We start from the raw sequence: 21,127 nt of genomic DNA, 5'->3' as shown, positions 1-21,127 counted from the left end.
TGCATAAAAGAGTAGACATTGGGGAAGATTTAGGGGACATTCTGTCCTCCCTTTTTGCATCAAAATTACCTGATGTTCTTGCATTTGCGGGTTGTTGTTTTTTTAGTTACTAAGCTTGTGATGAAATTGTGACAACTGTATCTTTAAAAGTTGGTTCAGCCAAGAGTGTTTGGAAACTTAATTAGGAAAATTACTGACACTCTTAAGAATTCTCAGTTGCAAAATTCCAGAAAAGGGAGACTAATTTGTTCTACTTATTCACATGCTACAAGGTGATTTTAATGAACTGCATAATAGAAAGCACTATTGCCAAGGGGTATTGACAAATACAAATATTCTGAATTCCAAAATTGCAAGTATGTTATTATTTAAAGACGGTTTGAAATTCAAGTATTATATTCATAGTTCTTCCAACTTTCCAATAACAGTGCTTCAATTTAAAATGGTTCACTCCAGGAAATGAAAAATATATATATTAGATGGATTTTGATTAAAACGTCCCTCCGGTTCTGCCTACAATGCCAGCTGGACTATGATCTATGTCACAAAAAATCCTAAAATCTTTATGCTCAGATTGCTAAAGGATTTTTTTTTTTAAGAATAGAATTTTCAAGAAGTTAAAATGAGAGGCATCACTGAGTGGAAACAGATGTAGGCCGCTTCTCTTTTCCTTCTCTGTTCACTTGGCATGAATAGATAATCTAGTAACCAGTGATTCACAAAATAGAATATGGAATTTATTGCTACAAAACATGAATTTAAATCCCCGTTTAGCTTTAAAAAAACACTGGGCAGTTCTAGGCAAATGTAGGAAGCCAGCTATTTAAGGTGACCCAGATGCTTGAACCAACTCACCCAATGGAATCTTAGACTGGAATAACTTTGTTTAGGATTGCACTGTACATCTGAATTAGCATAGCACCAGTGGTGCTTGAACTGAAGCTTAGCACAATATTGATTGCTGAAAGAAACTGAAGGCACAAACTAACTGTGACAGAGGCAGATCTGTGCCCTCGTATGTGGGTCTTCCCAATCACATCTAAAATGGTGGTGGGCATAGGTCCACCAATGGCTACTACATATGATGGCTGAATGGGACCTCCTTATTGACAGGCAATGTACCTCTGAATACTGGTTGCTGCAGGGCAACAGCTGGGGATCCTCTAGTCCATACAAAATCTACAGAATATGCCAGTATACAGTATTATGGAAAAAAGAGAAAATTCTCAGATTAATAAAAGAATTGAACCATCACACACTCTTGTCTAACCTATTTTACAGGGTTGTGATGAGGATAAACGGAAGAGAGGAGAATGATGCAAGCTGCTTTGGATTCCCATTGGGGAGAAAGGTGGGGTATAAACAAAGTAAGTAAGTAAATAACCTTCAAGAGCCCCATGTTTAGACTTGTACGTGTCTGCAATTATGTGGAAATAGCCTTGTGTCAACCAAAAATTCAAATCTGCATGAGACTGCATCCTCTCCAAATTACTTTTTACAGGTGCTGGGCACATGGGAATTGCAGGAATACCATATAGTCAGGCATAGTTAAACTGTTTTCTTGGCTTTGATTGCTTTTGGCAGCCAGGGGCCCTCTAGGGCAAAAGCCCACTAGGAACTTTCCCATGTAAATTAAATGACCAGTCTGCCTCCAACTCAGTATAAGTCAGTTTCAAGGGTTAATGTGTGTTCAGGATGAGCTGCTGTATGGAACTCACTTTGCCACCAGAGGAGTGAACAATTCTTGTGTTTGGTGATCAAGCAAGTCCTGACAGTTTGCTGGTCAGAGGGAAGAGTTCAAAAGTTATCCACAACTTCATGAGAATTACATGTTACCGAACTAAAGTTAATGTGTGCTTTCTTAAAGTTTTTCAAAAAAAAAGTTTTAATTGGTTGAAACCTGAGCACTTCTGTAAATGCTCAAACTAATAACGCCCTAGTTATCTCTCTGTGTTTTGGATTCATCAGGGGAAAAGAAAATATACATTGGCTTGATAACATGTTGATAATAACAAAACATCTCCCATGTCTGTCTATATTTCACTTTACCTGCGCCCCCGTTGCAATTTCATCTGCAGCTTCATTCATCACTCCTAGCGTTTGGAAAGCAAACACACAGAGCTCCCGCTCACACACAGTAGGCTAGAATACAGAAGGGGGGGGGGGAAACAAGACAATCTGTTTGTGATATGCATTGACAACACATTTCACCAGCAAAACACCGGCGATTGAGATAGCAAGGCTCTGTTACTACATAGACCTTCCTCTGTTTGGGCAAAAACATCACTCCGATCCTGGTCTAAAAAGAAGCACTGAGTACCTCCATCCTTCAACTTGATTTGGAAGTCACAGATAAAATGATTTATTGTTCAGACAATTGGGACAAACCAATTACATCCTCAAGCCCATTCCAAAGTTTGGCCCCATCACATTCCCAATTACATTGCGGGAAGAAAAAGGGGGGGGGGCACACCTCCCACAATATGCAACTTTCCTCCTCTAGAGGTGCCTCCTCTTTCCCTTTCCCCTAAAACTTATCTGGCAGCTGTGGAATAGAGGCCTAACTTCCTGGAAAATGGAAGTGCTTGTCAAGGCTCCTGAACTTACAGGTTACAAAAGACATAGATACTACATTGTCCTGGGACTTGGTTATGGCAGCATTCTGGGACATACAGCTCAAGCCTTTCCTCTTGCCGTTAATGCCCAGTAAGATTATGTGAGAGCAGCCAGGAGGGCTGTTAAGAGGGCAAGTTTATTTCAAGCAGTGAAATGCAGAGGGGGCCAGTATGGCTTCGGGCAAGCTTGGGCCGCATCAAAAATGTAAATACATTCTTATACCTAGCTCCACAATCCAAATTTTGGCATCCTCATTAATAAGGAGATATACTACAGATGCATCCCCCGAGGAGCCACTGTCATTGAGTGCCAGGTAGCTCAGCATCAGAGCTGGAGGTCATTTTCTTCCCCTTCTCACTGCAAGAGTTCATTCCATAGGGCAATGCTGGACTTTTCTCCCAGTTACATGGCAGAAGCTTACCTTCTAGCCCAATCCGACTTGTACATTTTCCAGCAGGCTGGATTTTACTAAAGCTAGCTGGACTCTGCTGGTTATCAGAAAAGACTAGAAGAATAGTTTCTCTCACATAATTCCTGTATATTCAGGATTCATAGTATTCTTAATTCACCACATTTTTATTTATGCATGGGACATGGATATCCCCTGGAGTTTCCAGGGCACAGCCAACTGTAAAACACTGCTTTGTACTTAGCAGAACATTATGAGAAACCACTGAATGTGCCACCACTGCTCTAGTTTTTATGCCTTTCGCTGTCGCAAGAATAGCCAAGGAATTCATCTTACTCTGTTCTATGGGTCACACACTCAGCAGAAATGAAAACAAAACCAAACAAAAATTGCATTGAGCGGCATATGAAATAAATATAAAAAATATAGAAGGAATCTGCTGAGGAAATTGCTTCGCCAGGGCTGCATCAACCACTTTCCTTTCTTCTTTAAAAGCTTCCAGCAGCTTCTTTTTACAGGATTTATTTTTTACCTCCACGGCTGCTCGATGGCTACAACTCTGAAATATTTTCACTCAGATTGCTTTAGAAGAGCCATCATCTTTCAATTCCAATACAGCATTACACCTCTGATTTATCTCATCTGCTGCGTTACGTTGAATTAGGCAGCAGATGAAGCTTAATGCTATCCAATTCACTGTACCATGGAGCACTAGACAAAAAGTGTTTATTACCTTTGTGGTCTCTGTGTTCGCACACTTCAGGTGACGACAACCTATACTAAAGGCCTCAAAGGAGCTCCTGCAGTTTTGACTCTTGCATTTCTATGGGCCCAGCGTTGAGGCTGTCACCTTGCAAGTAAAGGAACCTCTGTGCGGCTAACAACACTTGGAGACAGAAAATGTATGAGGCCAGCACGGAAAAGGAGGATTTAGCAGGGCTAGTTTTGCATCTAGCCTGAAGTCCACTCCACCTGTGACCTGATAAGGTCAACCAAGGAGCAGATATTCAGTTGGTACTAGAAGGGTTTGGCATGCTCACTAAAAATACAGGGCTACATCTTGAGGATAGTCTCTATCATAGAATCATAGAGTTGGAAGGTACCTCCAGGGTCATCTAGCCCAACCCTCTCCACAATGCAGGAAATTCACAACTACCCTCCCCCCACTCCCTACTAATGCAAGCTGGCAGATGGATACACAAATCTTATATGTAACATATAGTGTCTTTAACTAACTTTGGTTGATGCTCCAGCTAAAACTCTTCGCTATTACACTACTCTTCGCTATTAAACTACAAGCACAAAGGTACCGACTGGATATTAGGAAAAACTTTTTCACCGTCAGAGTAGTTCAAAAGTGGATTCAGCTGCCTAGGGAGGTGGTGAGCTCCCCTTCACTGGCAGTTTTCAAGAAGAGGCTGGATGAATATTTGTCAGAGATGCTTTAGGCTGATCCTGCACTGGGCAGGGGGTTGGACTAGATGGTCTGTATGGCCCCTTCCAACTCTATGATTCTATGATTCTACCATTTGATGTTGTGATATTCACTCGCATAGATGGCTTTAAAAGGGTATTAGACAGATTCACAGAGCATAGATCTGCCAATGACTACTAACCATGGTGACTAAAGGAGACCTTTTGTGTCTAGCAGCAATAAACATCTGCTTCAATTTATTCCTGGGCATCATTTAAAGAGAGGGTAATTTATTTTATTGAATTTTATTGTTTGCTTTTGTATTTTTTAAACTGTCTTAAGAACTTCAACTGAGAATGAGATTTACAAAATGCATAAAATAAACTAACAGACATCTCTATCGACATTCTAAAGAGGGCAAATTATTTAATTTAATCTGGATGAACAAAAGAAAATACTTCTTCACGTGAGTGATTAAAATGTGGAATTCACTGCCAGAGGTTGTAGTGATGGCCACAGGCATAGATGGCTTTAATAGGGGATTATACAAATCCATGGAGGCTTAAATCCATCAGTGCCCTGACCTTGATAGCCCAGGTGAGCCTGATCTTGTCAGATCTCAGAAACTAAGCAGGGTTGGCCTTGGTTAGTAATTGGATGGGAGACCTCCAAAGAAGACCAGGGTCGCAGAGGCAGGAAACTGCAAACCACTTCTGATAGTTTCTTGCCATGAAAACCCCACCAGGGGGTGCCATAAGTCAACTCTGACTTGAAGGCACCACAAACACACACACACACACACACAAGTCCATCAGTAGGAGGGAAGGTGGCGTAGCATAGCCTGATCTCACCAGATATCAGAAGCTAAGCAGGGCTGGTACTTGGATGGGGGACCACCAAGGAAGACTCTGTAGAGGAAGGCAACAGCAAACCGACTCTGATTCACACTTGCCTTGAAAGCTCCCTGCTGGGTTCATCACAAGGCAGCTGCAATTTGATGGGTCGTACATATGTAGGTCTATCAGTGGCTACTAGCTATGGTGACTAAATCGACATTCAGAGGTAAAGCTCTCAATACAAGTGCCAGGAGACAACTTCAGGGGAAGGCCTCGGCCTCTATGCCCTCTTGTTGACCCTTCAGAGTCAGATCAATGGTCTGATCCAGCAGGGCTCTTCTTATGTTTTTAATTACCTTGGGTCAACTCTGAATTGAAAAGATGTCAACACTATAATTCTGAGGACTCACAAAGTAATTGACGAGAAGCCAATGGAGTGACTGCAGAATGGGAGTGAAATGCATGCCCCATCTAGCTCCTGAGGGTAAATGAACTGCAGCATTCTACACCAGCTGGACTCTGGTCAACTTTGAGGGGAGGACTATATAGAGTGCATTACAGTAGTCTAGTCTCAATGTTACTGTGCCATGTATCCATCTGGCCAGATCAGCCATGTCAAGATATGAGGCCATCTTCCAGGCGAGTCTGAGTTGGGAGAAGGCTTTTTTTGTCACTGCACTTACTTGTTTCTCTAGCAGCAGCACTGGATCTAGAGCAACCCCATGGCTCTTAACTGAATCAGCCAGGGTCAACTAAAACCCATCAAAGGTTGGAAGCACAACGTCCTTCAAGATCTCTGTTTTTCCAACCAGCATCACTTCTGTTTTGTCTGGGTTCAATTTCAATTTGTTTGCTTTCAGCCAGTTGACAACTGCTGTCAAGCAGTGACTCAGTCCTTCTAATGTATCAAGAGGAGATTTGGAAAATGAGATATAGAGCCGAGAATTGTCTGTATATTGATGGTATCCAATTCTATACAAAAGAGTTCTACTAAAGGCTTTACATAGAGGTTGAATAACATGAGGGATAAGATTATGCCTTGTGGAACCCCACAAGATAATTTCCACACTGAGGATAGCTGGTCTATAATAGCAATCCTTTAAGTCTCTCCCATGAGGAATGATTTAAACCAGTCCAAGGTAATCTCGTGATACCCACTTCTGCCTCCCAATGGTTCAACAGGATGGTGTGTTGAAGGCTGCAGATAGATCCAGGAGGAGCAGCAATAAATCTTGGCCTTTTTCTACATTCAGGCAACGGTTTACTCTCTTTGAATATGAAAGTTCCACTGTGTTATTCTTTTGGCCATTTTTCCAACCAAAATTGGAGTCTGCAGTTGCTTTCCCATTTGTCGGGGGTAGGATCTCCACTCAGTAGTAGATTTGGACAGTAAATTGTAAAGCAAAAGGCATGCTATCAGCACATACTGTTTTCCTAGTTCATAGCTTCCCAGATTCCCTTTCCATTTAAACCGAGCTACACAACGTATTCTCTCCATCAGAGCAGGTGATCTGATTTATCCTGTCAATTTCTCAAAGCTTTTATGACGCTCAGATGAGGAATGCTACAGAGACACCAATAAGGTTAGAACACGACTGGCACTCTAAACTGTTATTGATCTAAAAATAAAGAGTGTACAGAAAGGAATGCTAATCTTTTCACAGGTATCATTAAGGGGTGGGGAAGGAAACATTAACAGCTTCCAGATTTTAAAAGCTTCTTTCCCCAACGATGACCAGTCTTGCATTCAGCTTCGTATCAATGAGGAATCCAGCCTTTTTCCCCTTGAGACCAAGGTCCTTGGAGTTTTTGAAAAGGAGTTAAGATGGGATTTTTTAAAAAAAATGAAACAATTTCTTTTCGTTTAGGAGAATGGATGCTTTTGACTTAGCAGAACTTTTCTCTAGGCAGAAGGAAAAGGACTAATCCTGTTGTAACAGCAACTGTATGCAAAGCTGATGAAAAACCTCACTGGTGTGGGAGAGCTGTATGAGTGGCATCACACTGAAAAGCTTCTCGGCCCAAACACCAGCCTACATACTGCTATTTTTGTTTCTTTTTGTGTTCTTAAGAAGTCATTCTCAGAAACTGCAGTTTGTTTCATTTCCGTTGTTGGTGGCGATTCTTTCACTCCATTTTGCACTATTTACACGCACTCAATGCAAAAGTAACAGAGAAAAAACCCCAATAATGTAGGAATGCTTTGGCATGAGCAAACCGATGTGAAAATAAACATTCATGAGCGTGTTTCTCACAAGGGAGGAATGAAATCAAAATGCCACATAGGGCTTTCAATACCAACATCGTGAACTTGGTCTGTAAGCAAATTGGGTGCCAGTGTAGGTGAAACAAGATTGGACTAATATGGTTCTTACAAGCCAGTCCAGCATTCTGTACCAATTGTAGCTTCTGGACACTCTTCAAGGGCGGCCCCATGAAATTTTTTTCTAGATGTTATCAGGGAATGCACTACAGAGGCAAGACCTTTTTGACCCAGGAAAGGTGGCAGCTGGCCCACCAGCTGAAGCTGGTGAAAGGTGCTCCTGACAAGTGCTGCCACCTACTTATCAAACAGGAGGCCCATGTCCAGTACCACTGCCAAGCTAAGAACCTGTTCCTTTAGGGTGAGTGCAATGCCATCCAGAACAGAAGATGCCTGGATCAATCCTTCTACCTACAGGAACACCTCCGTTTCGTCAGGCTTTTTAATTTAGAAGCCATCATCCATCCTATACCTTGCAGGAATTAAGCTGAAATATGAAAGGAGAACTACACTTGCCTCTTTGAGTACTTTCTGTGGTTTTGTCAGTCAAATTGAACCCTCATGCACTCTTACAGCCCTTTAAAGAAAAAAGACTGGTAATAGATAGGTACCTGCTTTTTTCCCCCTTTAAAGAACAAATAAGTGCAAGGGACTTGGAATTCAGTTAGTGAAACCTTGCAGGAGCAGAAAAGGTTAAACCTTCTTCCACTTCCTCATAAGCCTCTCATCCAAACCAGGCTAGCAAAGGGGGGTGCAACTAAGGCCTTTTAACACAATTGCTTATTTGTACACTTAAGGTTTCTTAGCATATACCTAGCCATTTTCATGAAGATAGTTTCAGGTGGGTAGCTGTGTTGGTTTGTAGTAGAAGAGCAAGATTTGGGTCCAGTAGCACCTTAGAGACCAAACAGATTTTCAGGGTGTTAGCCTGACTCTTGAAAGCTCACGCCCTGGAAATCTAGTTGGTCTCTAAGGTGCTACTGGACCCAAATCTTGACCTAGCCATTTTATATTTCTGTTTAATTTTTAGTACTACATTCAACTCTTGTCTGGGAGATGACAAACCTACAGTGATGTCCTTTATTTCCCTTGGCAAAACGGTTGCCACATCCCTAAATTCTGCTGTGGCCACTGTTCCACACTTCCCTCTTCCTCACTTATTAGGACTTCTCATTTATGTGTGTCATCTTACTGCACATGCATGCACCTGCTCATTAACTTTCAAACTAGGAAAGATTCATTAATAACTTTGTGGTTTACTAGAGATGCCATGAATGTTGACAGTTGAACTTCGTATCTATCAGACAGGAGCCAATCACCAGGTTTGATCATTTTGATGCCAAACAGGTTTGCATTGAGTATTTGCATGCCCTGAAATGTTGCCAATCCAAACAGATGGGCAACCATTAAAGAACACCGAATGGTAAGATTTTCATTTTAAGCACAGCGTTTATTTATGACTGCTTGATATGATTTGTGATTGATTGAGCTGTCAATTTAAACAACAGCCTGCCAAATAGAACACTAGAGCAGCAAGGAAAAGGAGCAAATCTCCATTGAGCTGTGTAAGAACATGCATGAATGAAAACGTGATTGTGCTATACTGTTAGAAAGGAAATTGTGGAAGCAGCCTCCTGAGTAGCCAGAAACAAGTTAACCAACTGAAAAATCAGCTCCCTGGTCATAATCGGAGAACAGGAGCCCAACTGCTTTGCTCAACCCTGGTGTCTAGAGAGGTCCAAAACATTTGTTCTGTCCCTTACCTTCTCCCCTCCCCCAAAACTAAACTTACCTCCAAAATCCGAATGTATATGGCCAAGTTAACAATTGAATTACAGTGGAGATGTGCTGGTCTGAGGCCAAACCCCATTTGTCTTTACTGAGCGACAATCCAGATTGTCAACTTTTGACTTGGATGGGCTCCCCATGACAATACTGAAGAACAAACATGCAACTTGTGCCAGGAATAGGACACAGTGACTGCCAACTGTTAAGCAGTTTATCCGTTGCAATCAGTGACCGTGAAATATCAAAGTGGAAAGGTCAGAATTTCTCAGTGAGAGTCATTTGTAGCCCTGCCAGAGGCAGCCACTTCTCCTTTTAGAGGACTTCAATAATGCTAAACACGTTAGGACCAAATTGGAGATATTTGGGAGTTCTGTGTATGGCTCGCCCTGTTTTTTGGTTTTTTTAAAAATCAGGTATGTGGATTTGGATCAGGACCATGGCACAGCGGAAAGGGGTTTAAGCGTCCTTCATACCATTTTTCCTAGCTGAAATGACCTTACTGGGAGCTCTACTTGCGCTCCCAACAAGGTGAAAACATATAGAACATAAAAGTCCTATATTTTATCACAGCCAATTGAAGTAAACAGCTGCCCCGAAGGGTACTTTTGGAGAAACATTTGTTGCCTGCCTGTCAAATGGCTGGCGGTGGCAACTTTCTTAGAAGCAGCTGGCACCACTGCCACATTCAGTATGGGTGGGGGGAGACAAGTAGGGAGAGAAGAGGAAGAGGCAGGAATGTCTTTATGAGATACTCAAAAGTTCAGAACTGAGCTCAGAATAAATTGTGTTTATTGCTGATTTTTTGGGCAAATAGCTCAGCCAAGCTCAGAGGAATTTACTACATCTCTTGAAATCAATGAGCTTGAGTTATAATCTGTAACAGAGCTAGTAAAAAAGCAATAGATACATTAAATGATACCCTGACCTGGATAGCCCAGGTGAGCCTGATCTCACCAGATCTCAGAAGCTAAGCAGGGTCAGCCTTGGTTAGTAATTGGATGGGAGACCTCCAACAAAGACAGGGATTGCAGAGGCAGGCAATGACAAACCACCTCTGTTAGTCTCTTGCCATGAAAACTCCACCAGGAGTCACCATAAGTCAGTTATGACTTGAGGGCACTCTCCACCACCACTCTTAATGATAAAATCAAGTTAGTTGTGATGCTTCTGCTTTTCAGGATAAAATCAAGGCTACATAAATTCTGCCATCACAGAAGTTGATACAGAATTGAGTATTGTGAGAATTAGAGTTTTCATTTTTCAAGCTTCCAATCCTTCAGAATTTTTTTTTAAAAAGACATGGCAATAATTTTGAAAAACTCAGAAGGCAGAGGGTAAAGGTAAAGGAAGAACATAGCAGGGCTTTCAATGGGTGAGTTGAAAGAAATCATTCCTTAGTGCAAGGGATATCTTGCTACATAGGTTAAAAGATACTAATTTTATGTACTAATAATGAAATTCTTCTTCCTGAAGTCATACAAAACACGTGAAGCTGCCTTATACCGATACAAATCTTTGGTTTATCAATCTCAAGGTTATGGTTGTCTACTCTGTCAATAGATCTCCAGGGTCTCATGAAAAAGACTTCCACATCACCTGCTACTTTATCCTTTTTCCAAATGGAGACGCAAAGGATTGAATCTAGGAACTTCTGTATGCAAAGCAGATTTTCTGCTACTGAGACATCATCCCATCGAATGAGCAGATGCAGACCAGGACTAAACACGAATGCGCACAGAAGTAAATTCTTCCCCTCTCATCCAGTCCCATTTATTTGTGCAAAACACATGATGTGACATTAGTGTGTTGCAAGGTTTCCTGCTCCCAGCAAGAAGCATTGAAAAAGTGGCCACATCAAACTAGACATTCCAGGGTAGGTGAGTACAAAAGTCTCCCAAGAGGTATCTTTTAAATGAAAAACAGCTTCAGATACTGTCAGTTTGAGTAGAGGAAAAGGAGACTCGGAATGGAAGAGGAGAGAGAAGTGGTTACTTGCTACTTTCCCCCCAAGTTGTATTTCCACTCAAAGTTATTCCCCTACCAGATTATTTTCTAACAACTGGCGTAAATTAATTTCTGTGTGTGGAGGGAGGTCCAGTTTTGAGCAGAAATTCAAGTGGAAATAGGATTAAGCAGCCCACCCCTCCTGTGGGTTTTTAGCTGAATCATGACAGCACCTAACAGGCAGAAATTTTGTTGCCTGAAGCGGAGAACGAGGATGGTGGACAGCCAGCCAGTGTGGTATAGCAGTTAGAGTGTTGGACTAAGATCTGGGACACCCAGAACTGGTATCCTAGGATTTATGGAGGACATCTGTGGGAATGACAGCCCAGGAATAAGGCTTGTCCAGAGAAACCTTCTCTTTAATAGTTTCAGGTGGTTAACCATGTTGGTTTGCAGTAGAACGGCTTGACTCTCAAAAGCTTATACCTTGGAGAGCATCTTGGTCTTTAAGGTTTTACTGGACTTGAATGTTGCTCTTCTCCTTAATTTAATTCATGCCACAATTTCAGCTAAGCTATCTTTTAAATGGCAAATTGCATGCCTTTCATTCTCCCTCCCCCACCTCTTTTTTTCAAGCTCGTATCTGTTATATATTTATTGGGGGCGGGAAATGCAGAAAATCAATTCCTCACTAGCAGTTTGTTTAGGTCAAGCTGTAGATGGTCTTGAGTTGACTTCAATTTTTAATCTTCTTCATTGTTGTTCTGGGATTCCTTTGAATCCTTTGAAGCTGTTTATCTGAAGGGAGAATGAAGAGGCAGCTCAGCTGTTCTGGCTCTTTTTTCCTACCACAGAATCTTGGACCTCAGGAACATGATTGTTCAGAATGTAGCAGGTGACCCAGGCGACCTGAGAGCAAGAGGCAGAAGTGGCAGGACATGCTGATATTCCTAGCTGCCATGGCTGATGGGCAGTTGATAAGGGGGAAGGCCTGCATGCCTAGTGGTTACCATCACAGGCCAATTTCAGATAGAGTTGGAGTAGCCTGTGTGCAATGGTTTTGTTCCTGTACAACAAGTTTTGTCAGTTGCTCCAAGAGCACAACCCATTGAGGCAGCTGCTAGGTTTCTTGATGTAACTCCATCTCTGAATGGAGCAGCAGTAGCAGCCTGGTAGAGGGTTTCCATCCTACAGTAATACTTCTCAGGCACTAGAAGTGCTGTAGGCCCGGCCCTGATTACCACCAAGAAGAGATCACTTAAAGCAGCAATGAGCAAGAATGTACAAGTGGATTTGGATAGCTGGGAAGATCCATTGGCTAATAGGAAGATCTGCAGTCTTGTACCGATGAACCATTTAAATTAATATTGTGAAAAGGTTAACAGTCCCCTGATCCAAACTGAAGCTTACACAGCTACCATTTTAATTTTAAAAGCTTTGGAAAGATCTGATCATGGAGTTTCTGTGTCTCATCAAATTTGGTGCCACACTTAAGAAAAGCCCTGTATTAACACTAATTAACAACAACAACATTCGATTTGTATTGTCGAAGGCTTTCACGGCCGGAGAACGATGGTTGTTGTGGGTTTTCCGGGCTGTATTGCCGGCAATACAGCCCGGAAAACCCACAACAACCAACATTCGATTTATTTATCGCCCTTCAGGAAAACTTAATGTTCTCTCAGAGCGGTTTACAAAGTATGCTATTATTATCCCCGCAACAATCACACTGCGAAGTGGGTGGGGCTGAGAGAGCATAAACACCTATTCTGTATTTATTTATGATGTCAAAACAAGGGGGCCGTGGTTTCGATGGCTTGCCGAGCAGAAGCCATTATCTGCTGCTCCCAGGTCTCTTGCTCTTAAAATAGCTTTAACTTACTATTTTGAAACAAATTAGTCTTGGAAAATGCCACCCAAGGCTTCTAAGGCTAAGCAGAAACCAAAGAATATTGGGAGAGTTTCTTCATTAGAGGATTTTTTCGCTTCGGCAGAAGCCGCCAGTACCTCCACAGCCCCGTCAAGCCATGGAGACATAAATACTGCAGGCCCTCTCCTAATGACAACATTTCTACTAGAAGCCTTGGAGAAACAGCGTCAAGAATGAAAACAAGATATGATGGATATGACAACCCCTTTAGTTCATCGTATGGATGAAATGGAGAGACTCAGCATAAGCAAACTGCTCAAAAAGCGGTAGAAGCTATAAAGAAAGTTGCCGGCGTGGAAAAAAAGATTGGAATAATTTCTCAAGATGGTTGGTCTAGAGAAAAAAAATCATGATATTGGATTCTCATTTAAGAGATAAAAAATTGAAATTTCATGGTTTTTTACCAAACGCTGAAGCAGCAACAGGACTTTCCATTTCATGGCATCCTGGCTAGCTACTTTGCTAAAATTGGAGGAGGGGGTGATGCCTTTAATTGTGAGAGCCTACCGAGCTGGCAAAATGATAAATATTTCTGAGGCAGCCTCTCCCAGTAGAGATATAGGGGTGGAGTTTGCTGATTACCGGGCCAAGAGGAAAATTTTGATTGTATTATAGCATTAAGTAATGATTGTGCTGTAAAGTAAAGTAAAGGGGGAAAAGAATGTAGTTTAAATACAGGATCAGCAATAGCACTGCGTTATCAATATCTAATGTTAATTAAAAGTTAGGTTGAATGTGCAATGTAGACTCTCTACAAGGAGTTGAGATAATATACTTCAAATAGTATTTTTGTTTGGTTATGTATTGTAATTAATTAGTTGTATACAATTCTTTAATAAAAATGTTATTTAAAAAAATTAATGATGTCAAAAGTTCTGTTTGCAGTCTTATGGCTGGATAACTCCTAAAAACTCCTAAACAAGATATTTGGCATTTCTTTATACAAAGATCTCTTGAGGAAGGGTGCATATAGGGGCCCTGAATTTTTTTTTAAAAAAAGATTTCACTTTGTCACAGATATCCCAGAAAAATATTATATTATCTATCCTGCCTTTCCTGCCTGGCTCACAATAAATCAGTAAACATCCACATGTACTAGAAATTATAAAATCCACATCTACTAGCAATTATAATGAATAAAAGCAACCATAAAACAGCATATTTATTAAGAAATTAACAGTGCAATTTCATGTAGTTACCCTAGTGTAACCCTGTTGAAATCAGAGCGTTTAGACTGAAGTAATCCCACATTAGATTGCAGGATAATTAAGAAAAATTAAGACCAACAGAAAAATGAGAACAGGCCCCATATCCACTGCCACAGAAATGGCCCCAATCCTATTCAACATCAGTTTTGCCTAACAAACAGGACTGTGACCAAAGTTCCTTCCTCAAAATCAGTATAAAGATTATACTGAGAGAGGATTGTATTGTGTGACTGTGAGAAGAGCTCTCCACAGTATACAGCTACCAGATCATGTAGGGCTTTACTAAAGGTGATGGACTGGATCCAGACAGCCAGGAGAAGAGCTTCCAGAACAAATCTCTCCCATCTCCCCCTGCCTCCTAAATGATTCCTCTCCCACCAAAAGCTGTTTCTGTGGCATCCTGTTTCTGTGGCACACTCCAAGGGATGGAGTGTGGAGTCTGTCAAGGGAGAACTTCACATAAACTGTGGACTGTTACCTGTGTAAGGGGACATGCCTTGCTCCTGATAAGGAGCTACTTTGGATTCAACTCATACTCTTCAATAACTATTTGCTGCTAAAATAAGAAAACTCTTGTGGCACCTCAAAGAGTAACATATTTATTAGTGGCATAAGTTTTCATGAACTGGATGACTTTTCACATATCTGATGAAATGGGGCTCCCGAAAGCTTAACAACGCCACAATAAATGCCACAAGATTTTTTGCGGTTTCTGCACTAACTCCTTTTCTCAGAGTTCTATTACAAATGCTGACTTAAAGGGTATACAACAAAACATTTCATACCCAACAAAAAAACAAAAAACTAACTTACCCTCAGCATTGGCCCATTCTGAAACACATGTGGTTCATCACAAACCACACAGTATTCGTTCAATACAGGGATCCGTTGCTCAGCAAACTCAATTGTCTGAGAACAACAAAGAACAGGATAATACAATCTGCTTTAAAATAATTAACAAACAGTTCCACCTTCTCCAGATTTATGAAACAGATGAAGCAGTCTATCCTACCTGCACAAGAAAGCCATGGTCCCTTACTGGAATGGATTTTGCACCATAATTTGGCTGTTTAAAAAAAAAAACAAAGAGTAGAAATAACATCAGGGTGAGTAGTATAATCAGAAGTGTTTGAGGAGTCTTCAGTGAAAATAAGTTTGGCTTTTTATATGAAAGCAAGAAATTGCCATGTTTTTCTCATCTGGAACACAATTCCGTTTGAATCGAGAGCATTCAAGATAAAGCCATATTGTTTTACTGGCTCCTATAAATGTGTATGAGTAACAGAAAGTTGTACAGCTCTTCCTTTACAGCAGAACAATCTGTATTCTAAAAAAGGAAAGCCGCCCCAGATTCAATCACTGGCATCTCCAGTAAATAGATGTCAGGGTGACAGGCTGGGAAAGATATCTCCCTGGCAGCAGCTGCCAATCAGAAAAGACAATACTGCAGAAACTGAATCAATATCTTAACTAATTATATGATAGCACTGGATATATTAATCTCTGTAACCCATGCAACCCCACCCCTCAAGTTGCACTGATTTAAAAGTTACTGGCATAAAAATGTAACGTATTTTTTTATGCCCACAGCAAAGATGCAATCAGTGTTCATGGAGCTGAATTGTATGCACAGCTTGCTGTTTGAAGTGAACTTACAAAGGGACTAGAAGCTTTAGCTCAGTGGAGTTGGAAAGCTTTCCCAAGCTTGGTCAGAGAAACTCAGGGATCGCACAGTTCTTTTACACTCAGTCTTGGGGTTTGTGTTTTTTTTGGAGGAGACGTTCCCCAAGATTCCCCCCACTCTGGATTCTATACTAAAGTTCTACCAGTCTTTGAGGATTTCTGCAAAGCCTTTTCTTTGCTTTTATTAGCGCTCAGAGACACTTTCAGTTACTGTGTCATTTTCTTAGTTCTTCATCAAAAGTTTTCCTGCTTACTGAAGAGCCACATTTTGATATGAAACTCAAAACTCACATAAATACAGCTCAAAGAATTTGAAGCCATTTTTATCAGATATTACCATAAGAGAACATATTATATTTCAGAGATCCAATTTGATTAATCACTTTAAAACAACTGTGCACGTACCACCATGAATGGCACTCTATAGTTTTCCTTCCACTGAAATTTAATACACAGATGAAATAATCCCTAAATTCATATGAAAGACTGCAATGGGAGAAACTCTAGAAGATGTTTTTCTAGGACATAGAATTGTACCTAGAAAAGTATTGAATCTATAACATGGATCCTGAAACCACACTCTTTTTGTTGAGATTACTGGATGTTGTACCAAATCCAGTCTCCAAACCATCATTCAAAGCAGGCTTATGTAAATATCATTTCCCTATTACATCCTTGACATTTTAGTACATAAGAACCATCATCATGTAGTGGATAAAGTGTTGGACTAGAAGCAGGAAGAACTGGCTTTATATCGTTGCTCTGTCACCGATAACAGTCTAAATTGCCTGGTGGCAAATCTACTATCACCATAACCACTAAGGACTTGGTGCATGAAGATTTTAAATTACCAGTTCTTGATGGTCTCAACATGAAGCCAATGGTCGAGTTTCTTCCATGATAATTTCCTTACCCTTGTTTGAAAAAGAGCTGTGCCATACTTTTAACCAAAGATTTACCATTATTCTCCGTGGCATTCTTTAAATACTAATCTTATTGTTCCTTAGAAGATATACCCAGAATGCACCATGAGAGAAAAAAAGTAATGACTGCTGGTGCAGTAGGCCTACCAAATAACACTGTGCTATGGACTATTCTCTCCACATCAGTCTTCAATTTTCAGTATTTCTGTTGATGAACACACGACCTATGCACGGTTTTAGCATGCCTTCCTCAGAGTCACGTTTAACAAGGTGAATTGGTGTAGCTTTTCAATTTAATAGTATGCCCCTTTTGCAGAAGTGCATATTCTTTCTGTTCCTCAACAAACTTGGCATTGAAATGCATGCTAAAACTGGATGTGTAGGTTGTGTGTGTGAATATTTTCTGTATATTGTGAATTATTTTGGTTTGTGGTTGTATATCTGCCTGCATATTTTGTATTAGACAATTAAGCACCGTTACAAGTAAACTCTGTATTGTGTATCACATAGCACGGTGTTATTTTGTATTTCTAATGTTCACACAGTTGTATTTTATTGGTGCAGTAGGCCTGGCTGTATTTTCAATTAAATTTCAAATTAAATATTTATATACTAGATGAGATAAAACTATTATCTTATAGACATTGACTTCATATACAGTATTGAAGAATTTCCTAAGGAAATCTCTAACCATTCACTGACTGGCATAGAGAACAGTAATAAATGACTATCTTCTACTGCCAAATCACAAAAATACACTGCTAAATTCACAACCTTCAGATTATGCCTCAGAATATCATGCAATATATTTTCAAGAATGAATTCCATGACAGCAATTCAATGTGGTGAATAGGGTTAACACCAAAGTACGAAACAGCTGGCATGCTTTTGCTATTCAATCAACAGCTCAAAGTCAATTCTACTACAGTAGTAGGCTTACTCTGGGGGCTCAATGTACAAGTACTGTCTATGAATGAAGGTAGATTTTCATGACTTTACCAAAGTCTGTCAGCATTTCTGCAAACGTTTTAGCATTTCAGGGGGGAAAAATGGGGGAAGAAAAAAGAAAGCTCACAGGATAAAACTCATTACGCACAGTGGATTGGGATGGTGAAGATGAAGATGGTGTTAAGATACCAATAAGCCCTGAGGTAAGAGAGAGCCTCCTGCCCTCTGCTATGGTGGGTTCTTTGAAAAGCTCCGTTTTAGATGACTTGGGGGCACTGGAGTAAGACTTGCTGAGTAACTTGTGGTTCTTCAGCCCATCCAATTCATCCATCCTAAGGTTACTAGAATAAGACCTGCTTAAAAGTTTGTGGGGCTTCAAAGTACTGTTGTGCTCACACCGAGTATCCCCAGAACCTGGTCTACTCAGCAATTTGTGGGGCTTTAACGTGATGCACTCGTCTTGCTTGATGGTTGCTGAGCAAGCATGGTTCAACAGTTTGTGCGATTTGATGGTCATCGTGTGTTCAGCTCTGGGGTCGCTACTCAATGAGCGACCAAAGGTTCTGTGAGATTTTGTGACACACGTGTCCTCAGCTTTAACCGTACTAGAGCAAGTCCTTCTCAGCAGTTTGTGGGTTTTTGAAATGCCGTCTTGTTCTGGTTTCAGTTTCGATTTGTTTTTCCCATAGCCTGGTGGAGGATAACTCGGCGACCTGAATAATAAACAGGAAAAAAGTTCATTAGAATATAAAGTTGTCAACAATGTCCCGTGAGATCTGCCAACGGAACATAGGTTCTGTACAAGTCCTCCAAAATTCTGCATACAGCGATTATGATGATGGCCCAGGGAGAGTAAAAACAGAGACTGCATCTTGTGATTGGACCATGAACCATGAAGAAGTGAAGAAGTAATTCACAAATCCGCAAATGGCAAGAGTATACTGTAAACTAATAATGACAATGGTTGCTATGGCATTTCCATCATACCGACAATTTCCACCATACAAACGGTTCACGATCCAATCATGAGTCTCTAGCCTGTTTCTCCTCTCTGCCTCCCTGAAGGCTCTGTCAATTATTAACAAACCCTCTGAGGAATGATCTGTAGAGAGAGGTGAAATTAACAAACCCTCTGAGGAGTGATCTTTGCCGGCTCTGTAGAGAGAGATGAAATTCCAACTACGCTTCCCAGCGTAGTTCGCTTGAGTGTTCTCGTGTATTTTGTCTCATGTAGTTTTGCTCTGAGTATGTTGTGCTTTTAATGTCAAGCCAAACCCCAGATAGTTTGAGACTATAGTTCAGTAGCAGATATATTGTTTACTTAAACAGGGTTGGCTTCTAAGATTCCCTTCTACTATGTGAGGAACCTTGCTCTGGTAGAAGGAGCCTTGCTCTTTCAGAGTAAGGGTTCCTCTGTTAGTGGAAGGAACTGAATGGCAATCATGAACTTGTCCATTCTTGCTTTTAAAACCATCTAATCTCATGGTCATCATTACATTCTGTGGCAGTGAATCCTACAAGTTAATTATGTTCAGTATGAAGAAATATTATATATATAGAAATAAAAATTGCTAGAGAAACATTATTTATTTATTTTTTAAAATGAGTCCACAAAACAATAAATAAGCAGTTTTGCACATCATGCACTATAATCTCTGTACATTGTAAAAGAAACTGAGATATGTGCAAATGTTACCTTGGAGATTTAATTTAGGATTTCTAAATTATTAGTTCTTGGTTATGTGAAATCTTCTGACAGGCCGGGCAGACAGATGGTACCATATCTAATGACGGGCTCTTATTAGCTGCAACTGAAAAATTAAAGGTGCGTTTCACAATACCCACCACATCTACAGTGATGTTAATCTCCATAGGGCACCAGGAAATCTCTGCAGGATGTAGAATGAATGATCTGTTGTGATGGGAACCCAAGGAATTTACTATGTGTGAAACCTCTGAAAAATCAATAGAATAATTCTTTTATGCTATATTTGTGTAGTGTGATAGAGAGTGTCAGATTAAAATTTGAGAAAAATGGGGGTGAATCCCCACTCTGTCATGGAAGCTACTTGGGTGACCTTGGGCCAGTAACACCCTTGCAGTCTAAGCTATCTCATAGGGTTTTTGTGAAGATAAAATGTAAGCTGCTTTGCATCCCACTGAGAAAGACAGAGTATAAATGAAATACATACATACGTATGTGCGTGTATACATAAGTACGTGCCCTTTGCGGGCGGGGGGAGGGTGTCACAAAAGCAAGATAAACATTGAAGCATTATATACATTAAAACTCAGTGACAACTTTCAGTACCATAAGCTAGACCAACTACTAAACTGTCCTTCAGAAAGGACATAAATTAAACATCAGTTTACACACAGATACCTTTAGGCACTAACTTCCACAATACATGGAAATGTGCACAACCATGCTCAAAAGTTGTCTTTTAAAAAGAAAATCAGCTGTAGAAGAATAAACCAGGAAGTGGCATTGGTAAGTATACTTAACCCACTTCCTGCTCTTTGCTTGCAAATTACTCTGTCTTCACTGCCCTGCCCCCTTACGTTTGTTATTGTCGGGGACCCTGAGGCCAGAATGGGAAAACGCAGGATCTACAAGCTTGTGGAGCTTGAGGGTGCCATGGCGCCTTCAGACATCTTTCCTGGTGCATGCCAAGTGTTTTTAGGAAGTGGGTGGGGCTTTTGCCCAACAGGGATTCTGATTACAGTTAGAGATGTGATTGGCTGTTCAGATTTTTTAAAAGTTGCTTTGGTAGCAGCTGCCATCACAGCCCAAGAATCTTCAGTGCATGGCTGAAGGTATATGCAAGAAAATATTTTTGAACAATATTTTAAAAGGCATCCTGTTAAACAGAACTTCTGCCTGAAATTTTAAAGAGTTACTATTAGAGTTCAGCATGACCTCATTAACTCACATTTTGTGATTGGCTTAGGGTTGCCAGGTATACCAGGGCCCAAACTGGGGAATGGGGGGTGGGGTTGTGGGGGGCACATGCTGGAAGAATGAAGTCGTTCCTGGCACAATGCAGAAGTGGAGGGTCACATGCAGTGTCGATTTGAAAAAATAAGTCCCCAAAATAGTATTGGGGGCCAATTTCTATTAAATTGCCCCCATGCAGGGACCTTCACTTCCTTGTCACTCTGGGA

The 21,127-nt window shown here is 40.8% G+C and overlaps 1 protein-coding gene across 1 annotated transcript in view; it reads right to left on the bottom strand.

The window, feature by feature from the left end:
• PARP8 (poly(ADP-ribose) polymerase family member 8) overlaps positions 1 to 21,127 on the bottom strand; it is a 184,000-nt gene that overhangs the window by 29,090 nt on the left and 133,783 nt on the right. The window contains exons 12-15 of the mRNA XM_054986734.1: positions 18,111 to 18,675; positions 15,421 to 15,474; positions 15,222 to 15,317; positions 2,050 to 2,142 (exon numbers count right to left, since the gene is read on the bottom strand). Of these exons, the coding sequence (XP_054842709.1) occupies positions 2,050 to 2,142; positions 15,222 to 15,317; positions 15,421 to 15,474; positions 18,111 to 18,675 (808 nt within the window). The remainder of the gene's footprint in view (positions 1 to 2,049; positions 2,143 to 15,221; positions 15,318 to 15,420; positions 15,475 to 18,110; positions 18,676 to 21,127) is intronic.

Source organism: Eublepharis macularius, chromosome 8, assembly GCF_028583425.1.
Source record: "Eublepharis macularius isolate TG4126 chromosome 8, MPM_Emac_v1.0, whole genome shotgun sequence".
Classification (NCBI taxonomy): Eukaryota; Metazoa; Chordata; class Lepidosauria; order Squamata; family Eublepharidae; genus Eublepharis; species Eublepharis macularius.
The sequence above is the reverse complement of the archived record's forward strand: the minus strand, read 5'-3'. Positions and strand labels throughout refer to the sequence as shown.